At 36.9% G+C, this 25,981-nt stretch overlaps 2 protein-coding genes across 2 annotated transcripts; one reads left to right on the forward strand and one right to left on the reverse strand.

The window, feature by feature from the left end:
• Nucleotides 1-1,479: 1,479 nt before the first annotated feature.
• On the forward strand, nt 1,480-3,692 carry LOC137720225 (remorin). The gene is made up of 5 exons (XM_068459266.2): nt 1,480-1,722; nt 1,827-1,877; nt 2,101-2,188; nt 2,624-2,705; nt 3,266-3,692. Exons 1-5 carry the CDS (start codon nt 1,542-1,544, stop codon nt 3,458-3,460), a joined length of 597 nt encoding a protein of 198 aa, XP_068315367.2. The 5' UTR covers nt 1,480-1,541; the 3' UTR covers nt 3,461-3,692.
• Nucleotides 3,693-9,783: 6,091 nt separating this feature from the next.
• LOC137721326 (transcription factor MYB17) lies at nt 9,784-12,764 on the reverse strand. Its single transcript, XM_068460425.2, has 3 exons — nt 12,111-12,764; nt 11,264-11,393; nt 9,784-10,842 (listed from the first exon to the last, which is right to left on the reverse strand). Exons 1-3 carry the CDS (start codon nt 12,247-12,249, stop codon nt 10,056-10,058), a joined length of 1,056 nt encoding a protein of 351 aa, XP_068316526.2. The 5' UTR covers nt 12,250-12,764; the 3' UTR covers nt 9,784-10,055.
• Nucleotides 12,765-25,981: the final 13,217 nt, after the last annotated feature.

A 25,981-nucleotide genomic window follows, 5' to 3' on the forward strand; every position in this document is an offset into this window, starting at 1 on the left:
CTCAAGATGCATCACTCTAGTAAGGGTCGGAAAATCCTTTCAAAACTAATCATGGGTGAGTTTTGATGAACCATTGTAGTTACTAATCAGGCTCAATACATGGCTAAACGAATTTTAGGCACTATTCTAAAAATTCCCGATTAGTGCCGCCTAGGCTGGCCACTGCCCCGATTAATGTCTAAGCGTTTGAAAATTAAGAAATGACACCTAGACCTGCTGAGGCTCTCACCTAGACTGCCTAGGCACCCGCCTAGCTGGCCCAGACTTGCCCAAACCCGCTTAGGCACCTGCCTAGGTTGCGACTCACTTAGACAGAAAATAAATAACTTCATTTTGCATTTTATTTTTTTCAATAAATTGTAAGAGACTTGTTCAATACTTAAATGAACATACATTATATACTTATTCCCCATGTTTTCATTATGTACTAATACTTCATAATATATACATGTCATTCTATTTTGTAGTTGATAATGAAATTATATATATTTTTAAGTATAAACTGACACTTATTTACACGAAATATAATGAATCTACTTAAATCCGTCTAGACCCTGCTCGACCGCCTATACGCTAGGCCCTAACTCACCGCCCGACTATCGCCTAACGTATTTTAAAACTTTCATTTTAGGAAATTTGGATGAGTACGAAATTATGGAAATTGAGTCGGACTAGAAAGTCCCACCATTCCATCAAATCAATTAAGGCCTGGTTTGGTACTGAGGTGATTCTGAAAAAAAACTGGTATAAAAAAAAGCTGGGAGCTGTTTTTGTGTTTGGTAAACATTCAGCTTCAGCTTTTTTTTCACAGTTTTGGGTGAGAAAAAAAAGTCAAAAACAAGAAACTGCAAAACCCAGCTTTGAAAAACCGGCTTTTTTTCACATCTGTTTTACAGAAAAGTTTACCGAACACTATAATACTGTTTTTTTTTTTTTTTCAAAAGCACTTTTACAAAAAGAGTTTACCAAACACTCTGCTGCTTTATTTCACAACTACTTATTCTCATAGCACAGCAGAAGTAGTTTTTTTTTCTTCAAAACACAGCAATACCAAACCAACTCTAAAAGGATTCAAACCCATGAATATAATAGGTTCAAATAATCGGAAAAGGGCAGAGAAAAGTAAAGAGAAAAAGGAAAAAGAAACAGAATAATGGTGATTCCCGCGCTATCTACGCGCGTGGGGATGACCCACCACACCATTCCTCCCACTGAAAAGCCGCACTTCGTCATAAAAATCTTTCAACGGACAACCCGACCCGAAACGGTGTCGCTTCCGTTCCCACGCCTTTGCCGACATAATCATATCTCAACCGCGCCTACGTGGCATCTCCATATCAGTTCATGAACATGTCGTCACGAACTATTGCATTTACACCAAACGCACACTCACCGTCGGATCCAAGTGTCTATAAAACCAACGGCTGATAACGCTCACGTCAGCTGAGCTCTCTCGCTCGTATATATACCGAAGGACGTGATGGGATTGCGATTGTGAGCTCTCGAGTTGTTATCCGTGAAAGATTTTTATTGAAGAAATAATGGGAGCAACGATGGAAGAGCAGCTGAAGAAGGCAGAGGCCGAGCCGTCTCTGCCGGTGGTGCCGCCCCCGGCTTCGGGCCCTGTCGACGTTGCCGTTGAGAAGAAGGCGGATGTGGTTCCGCCGAGTGATGTGGATGTCAAGGGTGGCGATGATACCAAAGCTCTCACCGTAGTTGACAGTAAGTTAAGTCTCTGTGTTTCTCTCTATTTGTCGCAGTGGACAGTAAAAAGTTTAAAACCTGTCGTTTGTGGTGAAATGTTTTTTTTTTTACTTTTTTAACAGAGGTTCCAGAAACTGTGGAGAAAAAGGCTTCAGGAGGATCAATTGACAGAGGTGAGTTACTGATTTTAATTTGGTTTTGTGAAATTATATTCCGTTTGGTTGTTTGTGGTGGTGTTGAAGTAATATTTATTAATAGTTTTACCCGATCTATCATGTCGTCAATTTATATTATAACAGTTAAATTAGTAACCTCAATTTATATTATAACACTTGAATTAGTAACCTCGACTGTCACAGCTAAAAGGTCGCATGTCAATTTTTTTTCGAATTACAGATATAGCACTTGCACAACTGGAGAAGGAAAAGAGTATGTCTTTTGTCAGGGCATGGGAAGAAAGTGAAAAGGCTAAGGCAGAGAACAAGTAAGCCTTGATTTCTCACTCAACCTAATTGCCTTTCAATTATTGTACCAAAAATATATGTGCCATGATTTTGGATTCCTAGAAGTCTAGTGGGGTGATTAGATTTACAATATGGTTTGAATTGTAGTAATTTAATTTGAGAAAAAAAATCTATGGTTAACAGGAATTAAATTATTGGTGTTAGGGTAGGGTACGGTGTTTGTCCTTTGTACCAGAGTGCGAAACTTCGAATCCCTATGCCTCTAAATTTGAGTAGTTTAGAATAGAGTATTGTCTTGTAAAAAAAAAAATGAATTGAAGTTGATATTTTACATATTTCAAGACATTGAGACTATTTCTTTGAAAGAAGAGCTGCATTTTGTGATAAGCTTGATGGTATTGTTGTTTTGTGGGTGATACTCTTCTTCCAATGACTTATAAAACTGTGAAACACAGGGCCCAAAAGAAACTTTCTGATGTTACTGCATGGGAAAGCAGCAGGAAAGCAGCTGTGGAAGCCAAACTCAGAAGCATTGAGGTAAAACTTCTTTTGTTTTTTGCCTTGTTCTAGATATACCCATGGAATGTTGGATGTTACGGTCCATCCAACGCCCCAGTTTTAATTTAATTTCTTGATTAGAATGCTGGAACATGGGCTGGTTGACTATTGTAATTAATGGGAAATTATTTCCATGCACCTTTTTTCACCTTCTGCAAACCGTGTTATTTTTACCCCTTTATTCTTCTTTGATTTATATAATCCAAAGGCCATAAATTAGAGTGGGTGCATGGTGTGCAAGGGGAGAGAATCGGGTGTGTGTAAATAATTCGCTGAAGATAAACTTTCTTAACCTGTAAAATGTAATGCAATTAGAAATTAGTTCTGTTTCACTACCTAGTTAGCAAGCAAGAGGCACATTCTCTTTATCCATACACAAAGTTTTCTAGTGGATCTTCTGTTTTGATTTCATGGAGAAGTGCCAGCAATTATGGAACTTTCCATACTTTGAACTTAAAATTAAACAGTATGAAGTTAACCGATTTAAGGAGCATTGTTCCTAGTTTGTGTTCAACACTAACAGCTCCTATGGTTAACAGGAACAATTGGAGAAGAAAAAGGCACAATATGCAGAGAAAATGCAAAACAAAGTTGCCTTACTTCACAAACAAGCAGATGAAAAGAGGGCAATGGTTCTAGCCCAGAAAGGCGAAGAACTTCTTAAGGCTGATGAGACCGCGGCTAAGTACCGTGCAACTGGAAGCATTCCAAAGAAGTTCCTCGGTTGTTTTTGAAGTAGTGCTTTCAATCCTGGTTTGAAAACAATCTGTGTAACTTCTGGTTTTTTCATATGTATATCTTTCTTGTTTGCGCTTTTTGTACTTTGGGGTTCGGGTCGGTTTGGTCATTGTGTTCTTTAATTTGTGTGAAAACTGACTACAGAATCAGCAACTGTTCATTGTCATCCATGTGTTTATAGGAAGTCTATTTGACTTGTGAATTCCAAGTTTGTTATTTGTTTCTTCATATGGTTCAGATATCTTTTGGAGGATTGAAGTTTTTTTAGTAATGCGATAATTCTACACTAGTCATCTTTCATTGATTCCTAAAAATGGTCAAGAAACTCTTCTTTTCTACCACTGCATTCTGCAGCTTTCATTAGCTAAGATGCGCAGTAGCAGATCAACACTCCCTACTTTCAGCAAGCATCATGCAAAACAAAAACTGATAGACAAGAAGCAATAAAAGCATCATAAGAAGTTAGAGCTCGGCCTAAGGAGAAAAACTTGCTTGCACCGTCTCTTGCAACAAGTATCTCATATTTCTTGTGTCATGTGAGTGGTATGTGAGCTTATAAGTGAGAGAATCAATTGCAAGAAATGGAACTGTCTCTCACATGTACCATATCATGCAAGTGACGTGCGAACTTATGCACACGAGACCCGGGTGTAGGCACGTTCTTTCTTGAGCCCAAGCAAGCAAGCCCAGCGTGTGCTGGCGAGGGAGCCCGAGTAGGCCCGAGGGAGAGGCCCGGCACGAGTTGCCAGCCCGAGAGCCCGAAGGCAACGTGACGCAAGGCTAACGTCTGGGCGACGTTAGCCACAATATAAAATTAATAAAAATATAAAATATTAATAAAAAATGTTAAAAAATAATTAAAAAAAAGTAAAAAATTAATAAAAAATCCGAAAAAAAATTAAAAATTAAAAACAACTAATAAAAAATTTATAAAATTTGAAAAATAAATAAATAAATAATCAATTCGGGCATTTCATTCCCCAGCTTCGTCTCCATTGCCACCCCGCCACACTCGATCCCCGACCTTCGAGCACTCCACCTCCCGCGCGCCTTCTTCTTCTTTCTCTCCGACTCCTCTGTCACTGAAAAACCCACACGGCAGGGAACCCCCACACGTCTGCTTCAACGGCACTATGTCTCACAGTGCACCAATGGTGCATGCAAGACCATAGTTGCGTTCCACATGCTCCATAGATTCGAGATATAAGGTTTTGAGGTTAAATTACTCAAGGAAATGGTGGCTAGTTTGCCATTGTGCTAGAGAGAGAGAGAGAGAGAGAGAGAGAGAGAGAGAGAGAGAGAGAGAGAGAGAGAGAGTTTGCAGAAGTGAGGGAACTCCCTGGAACCAATGCATGTTAGGTGGCTTATTCACAAGTATAGCCGTCCTGCATGTATGATAGGTGGAACTTGGAAATCTAATGACACACACACACACACACACACACACACACACACACACACACATATATATATATATGTTTTCTTTCCAACGAGTTCACCCAAGGAAAATGATAGGTCATATAAGCTCAACCCTTAGGGTACAAAGTCAATCTCAACTCCTATATTGTTTCCCTTTATTGAATTTCATAACCATCCATTAATATGTCTTTCAAATTCTTCTATAAAAAAATTTGTATAACTAAATCATACGTCTAAAAAAATTGCATAACTACATAACACGTGGTACTACGAGACCAATTAAAAATTATATCCGAAATTACAAATAAAATTATTTTGCATTATTTTATTAAAAAAATACTAATATTTTATTGCCTATTGCCAAGGCTATTTAGTGTAAGGGTGGAGATGCAAAAGGTAGTTACTGTTCATTAAGGGCAGTTACTGTTCACTGGATGGATTAAATAGTGAATAGCCTGGGGGGGACTTTCTGACGGTGGAACTGCTCTTAGAGCAACTCCATCGTAGGTGGATGCTCGGGGGACAAGCCTGAGAAAAGGGGCCCGAGGCCCTGTGGACCGGCTCCAGCGTGAAGGAGCCTGAGTGGAGGTGGAGGCCCGAGCTCCGGGCCTGTGACGACTTGCCAGCCCGAGAGCCCGAGTGAATGTGACGCCAGGCGAGACGTCAGCTTAGCGTCAGGCCTTTTTTTATTTTTTTTTCTGTCAGGCGCGTGCACCCCACTCGCGTGTGGGGGCTCGTCGCCGACACACTTTCAGAAAAATCCGTCACTTTTTCAGTTACCGTTGGGAAGCCACGTGGCTTCCCACGGTCCGTTCGATCTCAACGGCTTTTTAACTTGGACCGTTCGATCTCAACGGTAAAAAAAATAAAAAAAGTCTTATTTAATATCTACCGTTCGACCTGAAATCAACAGTCGATATTAATATGCTTTATAAATAAATAAATAAAAGAAAAAATAGTTTTAAAATTAAAAAAAAGTTACCATTGTGATACGTGGCACAATCTGGAGTGTTGGAATTCAAATTTTTTTATATCCAACAGCAAAAATTAATTAGTTGAATAAAAATTGTTTTTACTTTTCTATAAATATCTTCTTATTATCATCTACCTTACACCACAATTTCATATTTTCTCAACTACTTTCAATCACATTCCTTTCTTTCTCTCAAAGTTTCAATCCATTTTTTTCAACAAAATGACTACTGATGCAGGTACGACTTGATCGCTTCTTGAAGATGTTGCGTTCTGTACTAGCTGGGTTGAAGTTACTCATAGTTCGCTTACGGGTAATGAGATGCAGTTGCGAGAAATGTGGAGTCTTATTCATACCAATTATCTTGAGAAAATTGGTGGGAAAAGAACCAAATAATCGATGTTCAATCGTTGGAAATTACTTAGCAAATCGTTTAATACGTGGAGAGACGCCTTGGCACAAGTTAGTAGTAATATTCGAAGTGGGGAAAATTACTTGGATCAGGTAACAATATATTATTTATTTTTTTATACTATACCCAAATTTACATTATAATTATTTGTTTGTATTATTTATTTGTTACCTACTTACATTATAATCATTCGTTTGTATTATTTATTTGTTACCTACTTATTTGTTTGTATTATTTATTTGTTACCTACTTACATTATAATTATTTGTTTGTATTATTTATTTGTTACCTATTTTCATTATAATTATTTCTTCTCCCGCCTTGTGTAGGAACTTCAAGCACAAGCTTGGTACGGTGCCAAAACCAAAAGCAAAAAATAAATCATTCAACTGGTGGGAATGTTGGAATATTGTCAAAGATTGTACTAAATTTAGAGTTGTGCCTGTCGATCCAGAAGTTTTCATGAACAGCACCCCTCTACACTCTACACCCGATCATGTCTCGCATGTTCATGAAGATGATGCAGAAGAAGTGCCCGAAACGCCCCTCCCTGAACAAGCGTCGGGTTCGACCCGTTATCCAATTAGACCTCAAGGTAAGAAGGCTTCAAAGAGAAAAGGGAGTGCTTCCAAGGATGATTATGCAAAGTTCATGGTAGAACTTACTCGCATAGGTGAATTGACTTTGGCGAGGGAAATGCCGAAATATGAGGCTGATAAGGCTAGAGAGGACGCAAAAGCTGCAGCTATTGAGAGAGAATTTCAGGCTAATGAGAGAGAAAGAGAGTTACTTAGGCAAGAAAGGGAACATGTTAGAGAAGAAAGACAGGCTCAACGAGATCGTGAGATTATGAACACGCCTTTAGAAGGGAAGTCTCCAAATTCTAAATTTTTTTGGAAGTCAAAGAAAGCGGACGTGGTGCGAAAGAGGCTTGCAAATGAAGCGAGAGCAAGCCAAGATGGTACTAGCACCACAAGAGAAGATCATCCTAGCACCACAAATTGGTTAAGTGATGATGAATAGAGTAGTTTTTGTAATCGGAGCCCATAATTTTCCAATCACTTTGGATTGTAATTTATTATTTATTAAATATAGTACTTTATGTTGTTTCCAATTTATTGAATATTTATTCAAATGAATTTGGTAAATTATTTATACTAAGAGAATATTTATTCAAATGACAAAAACACACCAAATAAAATTACATAAACATACCAAATTCAAAAAAACACACTAAATGAACTTAATTATCTTCAGCTTGTTTCAATGCCCACTGGTGCTCAATCAAGTCAAGTTGCCGAGCATTGTGCATGTATGGCATTTGAAATGCAGTATGTCGTTGAATGAGCCTTTCATTGTAATGTCCATCCCTTTGTAATGGCTCATGTTGCACGGGCTCATCGGTGGCGTCATGAGCACAATATATACGTGTTCTTGAATTGTTCATCGTGTCTAGCTCATATTCATCAACGGCTTCATAATCGTACTCATCTTTCACAATCATGTTGTGAAGAATGATGCACGTCATCATGATGGATCGAAGCGACTCTACATTAAACAATCTGGCAGCACCCCTGACGATCGCCCAGCGAGCTTGGAGAATACTGAAACAACGCTCCACATCGTTCTTGCACTCTTCTTGACAGCTTGCAAAGTGTTTTTCCTTTGAACTTCGCGGACGTGGCACTGTTTTGACAAATGTTGACCACCTTGGATTTATGCCGTCAGCTAGGTAGTATGGCCCGTCATACATACGTCTGTTAACCTCATACATGACTTTTGGTGCTTTCCTTGCAGGACATAGTTGAACACTGGGGATTCGGCAAGGACGTTGATGTCATTTTGAGCTCCCGGAACCCCGAAAAAGGCGTGCCAAATCCATGTATCAAAAGATGTCACCGCCTTCAAAATGATACTTTTTGCTCATTTTCTGTTCCTATAAGCGCCTTGCCATGCACTTGGACAATTTTTCCACGTCCAGTGCATACAATCAATGCTTCCAATCATCCCAGGAAAACCACGCATCTCAGCCTTCTTCAGAAGCCGTTCCAAGTCCATGTTTGTAGGTTTTCGGAGGTACTCTACGATGTAGATAGATCTCATTGCTCCGCAAAACATCATCAAGGACTCAAGAATGGTTGATTTCCCCATCCTCGTTATCTCATCCACTTGGTCTGCTGATGCTCCATATGCAAGCATCCACAAGGCAACAGTAATTTTTTGCTGAGGAATGAGACGCATAGCACCAAAAGCATCATTCTTTTGCACAAAGTAAGAATCATGGTTGCAAACAGCAATCATGATTTTGTTGAACAAATGTCATTACATTCTAAAACGACGTTTAAAGTACGTATCATGGAATGCACTATTATGGACAAAATAATCGTCCAAGAGTTCCATACCTCGTCGTTGCCTACTTCTATCAAGGTTTTCGGAACGGTTGGGCCTGCAGATCTGAGCCACAGCTTGGATGACTCGACGGGAATGTGAAGCTCTGCCCATTCTTACTTTGTCATCTCTCCTTTTACGCCCCTCATCCTCTTCCCTCTCATTTTTTCCCACCTGGAGATTGAACATTCCTTCTGATTGGTTAAACAATTCTTCCTCTTCCTGATCGAGTTCCCACATCATTCTTGAGGAAGAAAAAGACATTGTAAGAAAGAAGCAGAAACTTTGAATAATGATACAAATTTTTGTAAAGAAGGAAGCAGAAACTATGAATAATGATAGAGATCTTGAGAAAATTGGTGTGAGAAATTCATCACCAATAATTGTATTTTCGGATAATGACACGTTGCATGCCATCATTCGTTAAAAATCTGATGAAAATCTATCCTCAAAGATTGTAAACAGATTATGACACGTGGCGTAACGTGATTGGTTAATAATCTTATTAGAAATCCAACACCAATAATTGTATTTTCCGATAATAACACGTGGCGCAACGAGTACGATTAAAAATCTTATCAGAAATCTATCTCCAATAATTGTCTTTTCGGATTTTATGACAAGTGGCACAATGAGAACAATTAAAAATCTTATCCGAAATTACAAATAAAATTATTTTGTATTATTTAATAATACTTCGGATAATGACACGTGACGCAACGAGAACGATTAAAAATCTTATCCGAAATTACAATTAAAATTATTTTATATTATTTTATAAATAAAAATAATAATATTTTATTACCTATTGCCAGGACTATTGAAGTGTAACGGTGGAGATACAAAAAACAATTACGATTCATTAATGGCAGTTACTGTTCACCAGATGGATTGAATAGGGAATAGCCTGATAGAAGGGCTCTAACGGTAAAGTTGCTCTTAGAGCATCACATGTGGGCCTTGCCTTCCAAGAAAGCTCAGTTCATTGAGCGACCATGGTATGATGTCGCAGATTACAGAATCAAATCCTATCACATACCATGGCATAACATTTTCATCCAAGGAGAAGAATAACCGAAAACATGTAACTTAGTACATATTAGCATCTAAATATATGTCATTAGAGATAAACTAAGCAAGATTTAACTATTTAACTAGTAAATCGATGTCTGAAACGATCGAGGAATCTTTATCTACTATATATACGCAATCCTGAACAAACTAGGATTGTTGTTGAAACCCTACTAAGCGGTAACAGCACTGCCTCTTTAAGTGTAAGCCAAAAATTAAGCGCAGAACCCTTCATCTTAGCTCTCTAACTAAATCGACGGCTTATAGAAAACCACCACCAAAAATTCGAGCGGTAGATTCGAATACAAAAGAAGCTCGGACGCCTGCTTCAGAGGGGGCAAATGAAAGAATTGGGTGTCAGCTCCGCAGGAGTTGTTGCATAGTCATTCGCATTGTTTTCTAAGAAGCTCATGTCATCATTAGTTGGGTAATCCAGCAGCAGCTGTAATGCAGTATCTGATGAGTCCTCCAAATCATTTGAACACGAGGAGACAGACCCCGCCATCACATCTTCAGTGTTGGCCTGGCAGATCTTGAATTCTACCTCTTCGGTGTGGGACTGGAAGGGTTTGTATCCCACCTCTTCAGTGTTGAACTGGAAGGGTTTATATTCCACATCTTCAGTGTTGATCAAGAAAGGTCTGTATATAAAATCTTCGTTTTGATTGCCTGCCATGGTTGATGACCCAGTTAAGTTGCCTACTTCTGTTGTCACGGCTGACAGCGATCCACATTTGGTCGATGAAGATGCCTGAGAAATGGGGCTTTGGCATGCAAATTTATCCGAGGTACTGAGCTTTCTGAATGATTTTCCAACCTCGGAGTTCCACAAGCGCAGAAAATGGTCAGACTCAGATTTCTCTGGAACACGGCTGAAGAGTGATGAATCCCTGGAAAGCCGAGCCTCAGCTTCAAGCCTAGCACTCTCCCATTGTGCCATGTGACGGGTGGCTGCGGAAGCAGGTGCATTGTTAATTAAGCAGTTAGAGGCAAGAGGCTCGTGCGTTTGTGGATCAATCCCCACGGCGATAAGGCCCTTCCTCAGGTGCGTGTTCCATAAGTTCTTGATCTCATTGTCAGTTCTTCCAGGCAACTGAGAAGCTATGGTAGCCCACCTGAAAAATGTTTTCGATACAAATAAAAAGAGAGTTAGAAACAGGTTAAAGTTTCTACAACAGATAAATCGCACATAGTTTTGTTTACGAGAGGCTACGTTACAAATTTTCCAGTGTTTTTCATCAAATAAGATTATAAAACCAGATGCATCAATTTAACAAATCCGGGCCAATCATCGGTAAAAGATAAATCTACCGTATTCATCTGTTAACACAACAGCAGGGTTGGTTTTCTTTGTGGAACGTTATTTCTGTGAGGTTTAACACAGTTAATACAAGGTAAGAAGCACCAATATACGGTGTCTCACGGTATCAATCCAAGACACGGAGTATCACCGTAAGAAGCACCAATTCCCTGTGAGGTAAATCAGCTTCAACCCACAACACGGTGTCTCACGGTTAAGAAGCACCAATATACTACCTGTTTCCGAGCATGCCATGAAGCTGTATGATGAGTTTCTCTTCATCCTTGCTGAAGGGGCCTCGTTTAATGTCCGGCCTGAGATAATTTGTCCACCTTAGCCGGCAGCTCTTCCCGCAGCGTTGAAGACCTATTGCAAAAAGAAGACCATGATAGATTGGGTAACATGAATTTTCCCACCTCCTAGGATGTTTTAAACCATAATATCCAAGAAAAATTAGCACCCTAATACACCTATATTCTGCAAAACCATTAAAATGTTAACAATGGCATGATCCAAAACCACTAATAGACATTTCTCTCACTTCTTAGAAGGATTGTCTGTGAAATCAAAAAAGGGGAGAAAATGTTCAGATTCTAAGACTATAAGCAAGTTTATATTTGAGTGAAAGAATACAAACAGGTTGAAGAGGAAAATAAGGTTAGAAAGTACAATAAAAATCACAAGTAAAAGTGGAGAAGAAGATGGATAGTAATAAATAAATAAATAATTTGTTTGCAAATGTACGGATGCTACCAATTAATTCAAAGAGGGTGAAAACGGTTGGTTGGGACCAGAATCTTGAAACCCATCACTCACATTCCCTTGAAAGTTGAACAAAAAACCTATGTGGCTCAGTAGAGATTGGAAGAAAAGCTTGACACCATTTTTTTTAAACACCAGTTTGACACCATTTGTATCACACAGAAACAAAAGCACTTTTCTTTGTCTTCAGAAAAACAACAAAATCAAAGAAAACCAACTTTTGGCTTTTGGGTTTCAAAAAAGCAAGATACTTTGTGCTCAAAAGGCAATATATGCACCAAAAACCAAGACAGAAGAAAAGGAAGAAAAAGCCAAGTGAACCTGCAAGCTTGGGGAGAGAACGCCAGCTTCCATGTCCATGGTTCTTGATGATGTAGTTCAGAAGAAGCTCATCTTCCTCCGGCGACCATGGCCCCTTCTTCAAGTCCTTCTTGTTGTCACAACATGGAGTCCTCCCCATATCTCTCACACTACCCTATTAATTCTCAAACAGAGAGAGAGAGAGAGGGGTAGAGAGAGAAGCAACCACCAACCACCACCGCCACCAGTGCTCCACTCACCAAACCCCAACAATAAAGATCCCAAGAAAAAGAAAAACCCAATTTAAAGCCCCCACAAAAGACTTGATCTTTGATGAGAATGAGAGAGAGAGAGAGAGAGAGAGAGAGAGAGAGAGAGAGTTAATGCTGGAGGAGTTCGATCTCTATCTGGAGAAAGGGGAAGTGATGTTATAATAATAAATATACAGAAATATGGATGTGGGTTGTCTGATAGGCAAGGAAAGGCACAAGCTCAGCTAGCTTCAAGCTGTCCATCTCATTAAAAGTGAGAGACTTTGGCCCCAAACAATGAAATTATGCAGCAGGATGGGATTTAATGGTGGGATTTCTCCTTTTGAGGTTTGAATTTACACTCAACTGGAAAGAGAGAGAAGCCAAATGCAGGGAAGATGGTTGTGAAAGCATTTATGTTGGAGTCTCACACAGAAAGACAGAGTGATATATTTATTTTAGACAGAGAGGACTTGGACGGCATTAATGTCAAAGACAATGACATGCAGTCTGCAGAGTACGGACTTGCCATGATATGACTACTGGATTTGCATTTTCCTCTATATTTTTTTCTTAATTTATAAGAAATTTTTAGAAGAAGAAATAAAACCACTGATTCTTGCTAAGAAAATTAGCTATTATAAATGAACTTCAAATGCTTTTGTTCTCAGTTTTCTTGCTTTGCATGCAGAGTTCCACCCTTTGGTTGGTTGGTTAGAAATTTGATTAGGATATGTTTGGTTGGTTGGTTCCACCCTTATCAAACCTTTTGTGATCCATTTCTTTATCACCGTACCTTAATCCTTTGAAATTTGAAAATTCATCGTTCAAATATACACTTAAGAAATTAGGTGAAGAAGAAAGAAGAAAATAACTGAGGGTTTTGCTCAGTTTTCTCTCTTGAATAATTGCCTGGATTTGAAAGATCAATATGTGATCATAAATCATAATATTATTTTTGCTCATTTTATCGCTTGAACTTCTTGTGATCAATTCTATTTGTTGGCATCTGCATAATCTTCATTATATGGATGATCATATTTAGTATGCCACAATTAAAAGTTAACAAGTCAATGAACGAAGTTGATGAACTGAAATAAGGTAAGACACAAATGAGTTGTTATTTCTCTAATATAGGTTAAGAGATCACAAACGGTCGCTTGGATATATTTTACTAAATATGGGTTAAGAGTTCACTAACGATCACTTTGATATATTTTACATAATCTTCATAATAATATTTTACTCTGTTATTAATATTCTAAAAATCTTCATAATAATATCTTACTCTGTTAATAACAATTCCCATGATATGTTTTACTAAATATACGTTAAGAGATCACTAACGGTCACTTCATTAACTTTTTAGAATACCAAAAAATTGAGAAAAAACTCTTTTTTGTATATAATGAAAAGATAACATGGTTTCACGAAACTCTAAAAGTAAAATGTGATAACCTGTGAAAGTACAAAATACCCAAAATAACAAAAATCTATTCTAATCCACGAAACGATCTCAAACACCCGAAATCCATTTCAGGTCATGACAAAACGACGAGACTTAGCAAACTTGCCTTTTTTTGGAAAAATTAATAAAAATGGATTGAAAATTTTGAGTTTTAATGATAAGAACAAAATAAAAGGTAAAATGAATAGTATAAGTTTGATTTTTTAGTGTAAAAATATAATTTTTAGTTAAAATGAACAGTTCTGAATATTTTTCGTTAAAACTTCTTTTTTTCTTTTCCATAAAGGTATCCTAGCCAGAAAATGTAATTCAACAAAATCCGAAATACACTATTCACTGCATAAAACATTATTCACACAGGAAATCATAATTTTCGCCAAAATTTTCACTAGTTATGATTTCTATTTTCAAAATAACCAATAATAGATTTGTTTTTTTGTATACAGTCCCACTGTAAAACGCAAATGAATCATTTGATATGTGTGTTGTTCGATTTTGGTTTTGAGCAAGTTGAGGAGAGTCAAAAAGAAGTCAAAATTGGTAAACTGTGCAAAGTCTATTCAGTCTAAATCTAATAAATGTGGTCAACTGAAAATATTCAAAGTCAAGTTTCTGCAAACCCTCCATGTTACTCTACTACTAGTCTTCTACTTCTTTGTTTTTATTTTTTATTTTTTATTTATTATTATTATTATTATTATTTTTTTTTTTTTAAGGAACGAGGATCCTCTTTTCATGTTTTTGTGAAAATTTTGAAAATTTTTAAATCATATTCCTTCATTATATATCGTACGATCAGAAATTTTTTATTAAAAATTAAATATAAATAGTATCTGACAAAAATTAACCGTACAATATACAATAAACAAATCTAATTGGAGAATTTTCAGAATCCCTGTAAAGAGAATCTTGAGAGGATTTTTTTTTTTTTGGTTACTGGAACCATGCATATGATGCTTGCGTGCTGCTGTGTTTTTCATTCCTTGTTTTTTAATTTTTAATTTTTTACTTCATTTTTTCCCCAAACTTCTCTTAAATAGTGATGGTCTAGAAATTTACAAATTAACGGTTTAATTTTGCATATGAAATTTAATGAGTTTTTGTAAATGTTAAAATTTGCATAAAACTTGTGCTACTAAGTAAAATGTAACATTGCAGTTAAACTTTTTTTTTGGGGAAAAAAAGAAGTAGATGTTGAAATATCTCAAATCGACCTTATATTTGGGAAACGAAGAGTTTAAATATCCTAACTCCACTTCAACTATTACTGAGGCCTTCTGTGATTAAATGCCACACCTGATGGAGTTGGGGACAATATCGATATTATTGAATGGGCCTTTGGCCGGTCTATCTGATAATTCTTCAGTATAAGTTTTTTTTTGTCAAAAGATAGATTTTGTTAAATTAAATGTTAGATTAGCCACTAACAGGATTTGAACTCACACCCTCATGCAAGGACTTAACACTTTTTCACCACTGTAATAAAAGATCACTTGCATGATATAAGGTTTTTGAATTTGGACAGAAAATACATGAGAGTCATATGACATGTTCACATAATGTGCTGCGATAAAATCTACATGGCAGTCTTGGATCCTCCCAACATTTATGCATTTAAGTAGGAATTCCTGTAGTTCATTGCGACAAGCATTTATTTCTACTCGTCGTCTGCGGCAAACATTTATACGTCTACATAAATATTTGAGATGGGCGACAAATGAATAGTATAAGCGTACACAATTTAAGTTACAAGATAGGCAAGACTGTGGATAAAATTATCGATTTTATACAATTATGTTTTTGTCTCTTTCATTATATATTATGCGATGAGCATATATTTAGATGAGGAGGGAACTTTAGGACAAGTGAGAAACCGTATAAGTGACTACAAAACATTACATACGAGGGAATAAAAATGCACTGCATAATATTGTTGTAATGGTATGTAAAAAAGGATTCTTAAATGATTATTTCGAAAAAGTTATTTACAAATTCTTCTCACATTTGGCTTTGTAACCATTTACAAATCCCTCTAGAATACTTTTATCTTGCTCATGTGATACATTTCTAATTCTTTTTCTAACATTTTATAATTTATTCCTTACGTGACCTAAGCCTCCTAAGATTTACAAATATCTCAAGCGAACATAGCCTAACTGACAGATGAAGATGATAGCTAAAACCTTAATTTATACATCATGTGCAAAGTGAATTATCAGAGATAGACGCACGATTATATAAAATCGAATAAATTTAGTTTCTTTTAAGAAAACAATTTGGAAGGGTTTGGTTGATTAGAACGCAAATGTGAAATAACACATTGAGGGTAGCAATAAATAAGAAGCATACATTATTAAAGTTTGTTTGCTCCTTTTTTTGTTTGATGTTAATTTCATATGAAAATGTTTTATTTATCCTGTGTATTATTGGAGGGGTCAAGCAATAAATATGGCAGGGACGAGAGAGAGACATGGGAATGGGAAGGAAAGAAACTGAACAGTCTTTAGATTTGAGAGTGGTCTGTTTTTCCTGTGTTGTCGGCGCCTGCCTTCGTGCTTGTACAGTTCAAACATTAATAGTCTTTTTTTATTTTTTATTTTTTGTCAAACGACAAATTTTTGTTATATTAGATGTTATTAATCACATACGAAATTCGAATTCACATCGTTATGTAAAAATTTAATACATTTTCATCACTATGGTAAAGAATCACTTTTCAAACATTAATAGTAGGGGTATGAATTTATATATAGGGTAATTTGTATAAAATCAATGAAAAGTTATAATATTAACCATATAACAATAATATTTATGTTAATAATAAATAGTTAATTATGTATTATGTATTATAATACTTAAATGCGTTTAAAATAAACAATGGTTACAAAATTTACCACTACAACTATACCCACTTCAACTTTTTTTATAATTTTTATATTTTGGGATAGGTCAATACGGATTCAAACATTGCAATTACAATGTTTGTTTTCTAATTTTGTTTTTTACATTTGGATTCAAATTTTACGTTGTAGTGTCCGTTTCATGTTCTCTTTTTTCTACCACTCACACGCCTCCTATGCTTCACAGTTCAAGAAGAAAAAATAAAGGCAAAGATGAGATGTAGATAAACTTCGGTGTCGTTGAGCGAGCAGTTGGGTTTGAAGGAGAGAAAGAGAGGTAGCGAGGAAAGATAAACATGAGAAAGTGAAGAGAAGGGGAAAGAGAGTGAGAGAGACATGATAGAAAATCAGGATAGAAGACAGTAGAGACGGGAGATAAGGATAGAAATAAAGTGAAGAGAGAAGGGTGTAATAGTTATTTTATAACTAGCCTAGACTCATGTGACACGCTGCATTGACCTATGTATAATTATTATAAATATTTCATTGATTATGTACAAAAGAACTAACCATTAATATATGGCTAATTAGTAATTATTTTATTGACCTTCGGCTAAATGACCTTTATATATATGTGCCTATATAGTTTAGAGCATGTACAATGTGTTCTTTACTTTAGAATTTGGAAAATGAACTCTTTAGAAATTAAACATCACGATACCAACTAGTTAATGTTTGCCAAGTGATGGAATGGCCTTGTTGTTACGATTCATTGACATTAGGTCAGTAATCGTTTTGATTTGTCTTAAAAACAAAATTCGGCATTCGGCCCCCCGTATGCCAAATTGCCAAAACTCTTAAACCTTTTACAGGTCAAATTTCAACTCACTCTAAATCTAGAAGATTAAGGCGTATTTTAGAAAAGACAAAAAGCTCTTATTTATTTTGTTGTTCCTATTAAATCTGTTAATTCACTTGTCATCAAACTTACCTCAAAATAAGCCAATTGAATGCTGCTACGTCAAAGAAACAAAGGTTAATTTGACGGAAGAGCTAGCCAATATGCAAAGGATATTTGTACTTTTTTTTTTTTTTTAGTACAATGATATTTTTACATTAAGGGAAGGAGAAGTTCAGCCAAGCTATACAATGGGCAACCTAATTTGGTATCAAATTCGCCATCCACGAGATTCGAACCTAAGAACTCTCATTTCCAAAGATATTTGTACTTTTAGAGTTTGATTTTTTCTATTTGTAACTAACAGGTTTTAGTTTGACTCATTTAGATGACGAAATCGATACTTAATTATTGTGATTGATTTGTTGTGAGACTTAAATCAAATTTCACAATCATCTTTTAGGTAAAACTATCACTCATCTTTTAAGTAAAAATATTAGTATTGAGTCTCAAAGCACTTCGTTTAACCGTGCTCTAAAAAATGATTATTTTGCTTTTCCTTTCGGATCATGAGAACCAAATTGTTCTATTTTTTTAATTACCTTAACTTCTATATAATAAATATTAACACAGAGAAGCTGTGAACAACAATGGATACCAGAAACGAAGAAGAAGATGAGGAGAGATAGAGAGGAAGAAAGAGAAAATGTATTAATGCTTTCAGAAATTCTTACAATGCTTTCTTACCACAAATGAGAACCCTATTACTCCTTATATACCCATAAGGACTAATTACAACAGTACCCTTCTACCTGTATTAACTAACCCATCTTCTAGATAATGCCATGTGGCAATTCTGTTATATTGGTTATTACTCCCCCCTCAAACTGAACATGGATCTGCCAGGTGAAGTTTGAAATAGCTAAACACCTAAAACAGGATCTAAAACTGGACCTGAAACAGCAAGAGCAAGTTGTCGGCAGTGCTTTACAAACACAGGACCATGCAGGCCTTTGGTGAATACATCTGCAACCTGTTCTTCAGTAGGTATATATTGGACAAGTAAATCACCCCGTTGTACCTTTTCACGAACAAAATGATAGTCGGTATCAAGATGTTTGATCTTCGAGTGAAAGACAGGATTGGAGCTTAGAGCTAAAGCACTCAGATTGTCACAGTAAAGTACTGGAGGCACCAAAATTTGCTGATGCATGTCTTTGAGGAGAGATCGAATCCAAAACAAATCAGCTGCAGAATGTGCTAAAGCTTTGTATTCAGCCTCAGTAGAGCTGCGAGATACTGTAGATTGCTTCTTAGACTGCCATGAAATGGGATTATCGCCCAAGTAAATCACAAAACCAGTTATTGAACGTCGGGTATTTATGTCTGCTGCCCAGTCGGAATCAGAATAGGCCAGCAAATTGAAATCCAAGCTCTTTTTGTAATGCAAACCATACTCAAGTGTTCCTTTCAGGTACCGTAAAATGCGTTTGACAAGATGCATATGAAGATCAGTCGGAGAAGTCATAAACTGACAGACCATGTTAACAGCCTGAGCAAGATCTGGCCGAGTAAAGGTCAAATATTGGAGAGCCCCTACCAAACTTCGATAATGACGTGGGTTAGAGAGAAGAGCACCTTCTTGTTCAAGTAATTGTGCATGTGGTTTAGACGGTGTGGATGTAGGTTTACATGTCTCCATTGCTGCCTTCTTGAGGAGATCTTGAGCATATTTCGATTGGCTAATAAACAATGATCCATCTTCTTTATACTGAATCTGCAACCCCAAGAAATAAGACAATCTGCCCATGTCTTTGAGATCAAAGACTTCTGCAAGGTCACTGATCACTGCTTGAACTGTTGTAGGGTTGGAACCAGTGAGTATAATATCGTCTACATAGAGCAATAAGAGAACAATATCCCCTTTATCTACTTTAACAAATAAGCTTGTATCAGATAAGGAAGTTGTGAAACCAAGGGATGGAAGATAACTCGTAAACTTCGAGTTCCAGGCTCTCGGGGCTTGTTTCAAGCCATATAGAGATTTAATGAGTTTACACACATAACTTGGACAGGAAGGATCCATAAATCCTTGAGGTTGCTGCATGTAGACCTCTTCGTTGAGATCACCATGCAAAAAAGCATTTTTAATGTCTAGTTGTCGCAGATTCCAACCAAGCTGTGCAGCTAAAACAAGAATTAATCGAACAGTAGTGTGTCGCCACATGACTGAAGGTCTCTGAGTAATCCAGCCCTTGTTCTTGAGTGTACCCCTGAGCAACTAACCGAGCCTTATACCTTGATATTGTTCCATCTGGATGTTTCTTTATTTTATACACCCATTTGCTACCTACAATTGTTCTGTGAGATGGAGGTGGAACTAGAACCCATGTACCTTGAGCCTTTAATGCATTATATTCTTCTTGCATAGCATGTTGCCATTCAGACTTACACGATGCTGCCCTAAAAGTTTTAGGTTCTTCAGGTTCTGTGATATCAGCTAGGAATGAAAACACTCCAGGACATGCACTAGTAATCGAACCAGAGCAGGACATATCAGAGCAAGACTCCAGTATTTGTAATGAATTTAACACAGGGAAAGTTGCCAAATGAGCTGCATAATTCTTTCTTGAAATAACACCTGTTTGTAATCGAGTTTGAATCCGAGGATGAAGTGGTTGGTGTACAGGTAAGACATGTGAATCAGTGCTAGATGAATACTCAGACAAAGGTAATAATACCTGAAGTTGAGTAGTATCGAGGACAGGAAGCAAAAGAGGTGGAGTTGGTGTATCACTTGTTGTAGAGTAGGAACCATTAGATGTTGATGCTGAAGAGTCTTCACAAATGTGATTCTGTGGAGTAATGCGTACATGAGAACTAGAGTTAGAAACCGATGTCCCCACTTGAGGAAATTCTGATAGCTGACCGTGCTCAAATTGACCCCTTGTAGACCTCATGGGAATAGGAAATGGTATAACCACAGAGCTAGTTTGATTGACTGTCTCAGCGGATGCCACACCACTGTGAGAAGGCCCCAACCTTGCTGGAAATATTGACTCTTCAAAAATAACATGCCGTGATATAATGCATTTCTTAGACTGTTGATCATAACATATTACTCCCTTATACCCCATTGCATAGCCTAAGAAGATACACATTTTGGACTTAAACTGCAATTTATGATTGTTATATGGCTTGATCCATGGAAACACAGCAGTTCCAAAAATTCTTAAGGACTGTACCTCAGGCACTTTGTTGTATAGTAGCTGATAGGGAGAACTAAAAGACAAGGTTTTACACGGCATTTTATTAATCAGAAAAACTGCATGAGCACAAGCAAAGTACCAAAACTCACTACTTAAACCAGAAGCATTTAACAAAGTGAGAGCAGTGTCCACCACATGTCTATGTTTCCTCTCAGAAATCCCATTCTGTTGAGGTGTGTAAGGACAAGAAATAAACTGCAGAATGCCTTTTGCAGCCAAAAAGGACGTAAACCGCTTGCTAGTGTATTCACCTCTACCATCTGTTTGCAAACCTTTAATTGTTAACCCAAACTGAGTATGAATGAAAGCATAGAACTTGAGAAAAATTGCAAACACATCAGATTTGTTGCACATGGGAAATATCCAAGTAAATCTGGTATATTCATCTACGAAAAGTACATAGTATCGAAAACCTTCCACAGATTTTACAGGTGTTGGACCCCAAACATCGGTATGAACTTTCTCAAAAGGAACCCTACAACTGTCATTTCTAACAAGAAAAGGTATCCTAGACATTTTACCCCTAATACAAGAAATACAAGTAGTATAAGTCTCATCTAACTTGTGTAAAACCTTAGATTGCCTTAACATTGCAGCCACAATATCATGTGCAGGGTGTCCCAACCTTTGATGCCAAATATCTGATTTCACCATTTTCCCCAAGTAAGCCACTGGATCTCTTGTAACAAACTTGTGCCCTCTAGAAGCTTTAACCACTGGAATCTGAAATAACTCTTCTGGTTTACTCTTTCCGTGATACACCACCTCCCTTGTCTTCTTGTCCTGCACAAAGAACTCACACTCATCACATACAAACTAACTATTATTATCTGCACACAATTGTTTAACTGAAAGAAGATTTCTGGCAATATTTGGAACATGAAGAACTTTACTGAGAACAAGAGAATGATCAGGAGTATGAATTGCAGAGGAACCGATATGCTTAATTGGTAGACTTGAACCATTACCAATGGTTATATTATCAGACCCTTGATAAGGAGCCACTTGATTTAATGCATTTATATCTGCAGTCATGTGGTGTGAAGCACCTGAATCCACAATCCACAAATCCTGAGAAGGAGCCTGAGATGTTTGTTGTGCATTCATTGCAGACAGTGAGGCTGGAGGTGGCTGACCTTGATATGTGTAGTTGGCCCGATGAAAACAGTCAAGCGCAGAATGTCCTCTTTTCCCACATATCTGACACTCCACAATGAAACCAACTGGTGTATTTCCTGTATTTCTGTGAAAACAGTTCACTGCAGTATGACCTCTTTTATTGCAGATTTGACACTCAACTACAACATTTGTTCTAGCTTCTGTATTGCCGGACCACGACCCAGTAACATTCTGAACTTGTCTTGTCCCTGAAGAGTAAGGACTATTTCCACCATAAAACCCTCGTCCTCTGAAATTATTACCAGTTCTATAGTTGCTGCTATTATTCCTGAATTGACCATCATGTCTAGCCCTGTAACCCCCATTGTAGGTATGAGATTTGAACCCATGCTGCTGACCAGAATGAGAGTGAGCTACAAAACCATATCCACAAGATTGATCATGATGCCCTGGAGGAAAAGTATTAGAACCAAACATCTGGGACTCCACACCATGTTGATGAGCATTATTAAATGAACCCTGTGGTTGCTGAACAATAGTGCATGCTGTAGTAGCAGGTATATGAGCATGGTGTTGAGAATTTGACGAAGATGCACCACTCGAAGATCCACCTCCATACATGACAGAACCCAAACTAGTATTTTGCTAAGACTGAGAACCCTGAACAAAAAGAGCAGCCATATTCTGAGGCAGCAGATTCATATCCCCTTCAATGTCCTTTTCAGTTCCAAGTAGTTGAGCACGAAATTCCCTTAAGGTAATGGAAAATTCCCGTGCCAAGATAATTGTGCGAATAACACCATATTCCTTAGGTAAACCTGCCAGCCCAGCAATGATAATATCATTGTCAGAAACTGTCTCCCCTGCAGCCATTAACTGATCTCTGATATTCTTCAAACGCAACAAGTATTTATCAATGTTATCTGCCACCTTCTGAATCGTATGCAACTCTGTTTTCAAATGGTTAACCCTAGACTTCGAAACAGAAGCATATCTTTCAACAAGATTTGACCATGCTTCAAAAGCAGTCCTGCACCCCAAGACATACTCCATTGCCTCATCTGTTAGTGTAGCAAGTAGCAGACTAATAAGAGCCATATCAGTAGACTCCCAATCAAGAAACGCTGTGGTAATCTCCCTTGTAACACCAATCTCTGAACTCACGGCATACTTTGATGGACAACCAATCGTACCATCAAAATGACCAAACAATTTGTACCCTTTAAGAACCGACTGAAACTGAAAGGCCCATTTGGCAAAATTATCATCTCGAAGTTTTATAGTCAGCATACCCAACAAATTCTCAATCTTGAATGAAGAAGACGCCATTGAAAAGAATTCAATCAACCACAACTCTGAGCAAACCAAAAAATTACCAAACAAGGAACACACAACTGACTTCAAAAAATTCACAAAACAATACCCAAGTAAGGAGAATGACACTGCAAATCACAACCCAAATTGCACACTTCGACTAAAGACACCAAATCAGGAGATTGATACTCCAATATAACACAGCACAGGAGATTGAAACTCCAAGATTCATAGAAAGAATGGCACTTTCTTGTTTAAATCGACAAGTCCTAGAGAATGATACTCCAAGGAACAAACACAGCTCAGGAGATTGAAACTCCAAGATTCATAGAAAGAATGACACTTTCTTCTTTAAATCGACAAGTCCTAGAGAATGATACTCCAAGGAACAAACACATAGAATAACAAGAACAGAAATCAACACATCAAGATTCTACCAAAAAACCCCAAATCTTCGCTTTAATCGAATTCCAACAAATTGACCCAACTTCAATCAAATTCCAAAAATTGAATCACAGCGCCAAGAAAGAAACAAATGCACCTGATTCGCTGAAAAGCACCACCAAATCTCCTAAGAACGCCGTTCCAGATAACCACCAAACACCCAATCTTCGAGCACCCAATCTTCAAGATAGCACCCAAACCAGCGGAAGTCTTCACCAGAACCGAAAGTGGCGACGAGCCTAAACCGGCGATGATACCATATTAACACAGAGAAGCTGTGAACAACAATGGATACCAGAAACGAAGAAGAAGATGAGGAGATAGAGAGGAAGAAAGAGAAAATGTATTAATGCTTTCAGAAATTCTTACAATGCTTTCTTACCACAAATGAGAACCCTATTACTCCTTATATACCCATAAGGACTAATTACAACAGTACCCTTCTACCTGTATTAACTAACCCATCTTCTAGATAATGCCATGTGGCAATTCTGTTATATTGGTTATTAATAAATTGCTTACAATAATCAATGAACAACAAGTGGTGCCTTGTTTGACTGAAAATTATGGTGATAATGAGTATGTAGTGTAGGGCCCGTATGGTCATATTTTAATTTTGAGTTTTCATTTAAAAAAATAAAAACAGAAAATTTATTTGGTATCTATTTTTAGGTGAAAACTACTGAAAGTCAAATTTTAAAACCTCGATTTTGGTTTTTAATCTGAAAATTGAAACTAGTTATCAAATTAGCTTTCAGTTCATAGTTTTCAATAAATGAATGAATAAAACTGAAAATTGAAACAAAATGGTTATTAGACAAGACAAATGAAGGTTTTGAATTTTTGTATAGACCCTTGTATTTGTGTTCTATGGTTTTACTTTTAAAGTAAATTACAAAGGGAGCAAATTGTTCAAGTATAATGTTGTATATGGATGAGATCTTACCATTTGTAACTAGATTAGGTGATTTGTTAGATTAGTTAGCATGTTAGGAAGTCTATTTGAGTGATTAGTTCACTATAAATACATACTCTTGTAATTAATTCATCATTAAGTAAACAATACAGAAATCTCTTTTACCTTCTTACTTCTCTCTCTCGTTCTGTGCAACTCTCTCTCTCACTCTCTCTCTCTCTCATAACTCCACTTCCTATGGTTTCTATATTTCTTCATATTAACATAGTATCATCTCCGACACAAATTACCTAGTAGTTGATTATATTTAAAATAATGCTTCCATAAGAGAGTGTGATAAAACAAATTTCCACTCTCGACATTTTTAGATACTAGAGTGGAGTATGGAGATATTGATTCCTTAATGTTGATGTAGACGTACGTCTAGCAAAATGATCATTACTTGAGCATGAAGGAAACCACTTGTTATTTCCAGTTAAAATCATCTTTGCATTCAAAAAAATATTATTGACTGTGTGTGGATTGCCAGATTCAGCCCACATTGCTTGCGGGTAAAGAAAATTCCCATTTTCCCACCAAGTTGGTGGCTGCAGCTAATGTCAGGTAACTAATATTTACAACCTCTCTCTAAGCATGTGCAAATACAAAACCAAAGGAAATAAAAAGTAGTTTCTGCAATCTCCATAAATTTAAAGACTATTTCTGGGCTATCAAGTAAAAAGAAGAAGCTTATTTCAAAAGGTACCAAAGGGTGTTGCAGACAGCTGGATCCAAGTGGAAAATGTGACAAGTCTTAACCCTTAAGTGGAACGAAAGAAAATCAAGGGAAGGAAAAGTGTGAATCTTATTTGGAAGCAATACGTACTTTCTTTTGTTATATATTTATTTTTTACAATAATTTATTTATATTTTATAACATTGTTGTTTATATATTAAGCATAGTGATGCTTTTTATTTTATTTTATTTTATTTTTATTATTATTATTTTAACAAAAGATATTATCTACACTAAAGAGGTGGTGAGTGGGCTAAGCCTCACAATATGTTAGCAATAATGTGTTAAACATAAATCCACAAACTTGATTAAGCTGCTGAATCACAATCAAGCAAAACACAAAACCTTAACATATAAGAATGCTGCAATACATTGACCTGAAGAACCTCCACCTGAAGATGCCATGAATGCTGCAAACCAAAACCCAGTGCACTGCAACTCTTATGCTCTCTATCAGATTGTCTCAGGCTCAAACCAAGAATAGGACTTAATTCCAAAGAGAGCATTAATCTGTGAGAGTAGAGGTCATGATACACACACACACACACACACACACACACACACATTAGTTCACACGGTCAACTGAATCATTTAACTA

Source organism: Pyrus communis, chromosome 1 (assembly GCF_041283825.1).
Source record: "Pyrus communis isolate YQ-2024b chromosome 1, ASM4128382v1, whole genome shotgun sequence".
NCBI lineage: Eukaryota > Viridiplantae > Streptophyta > Magnoliopsida > Rosales > Rosaceae > Pyrus > Pyrus communis.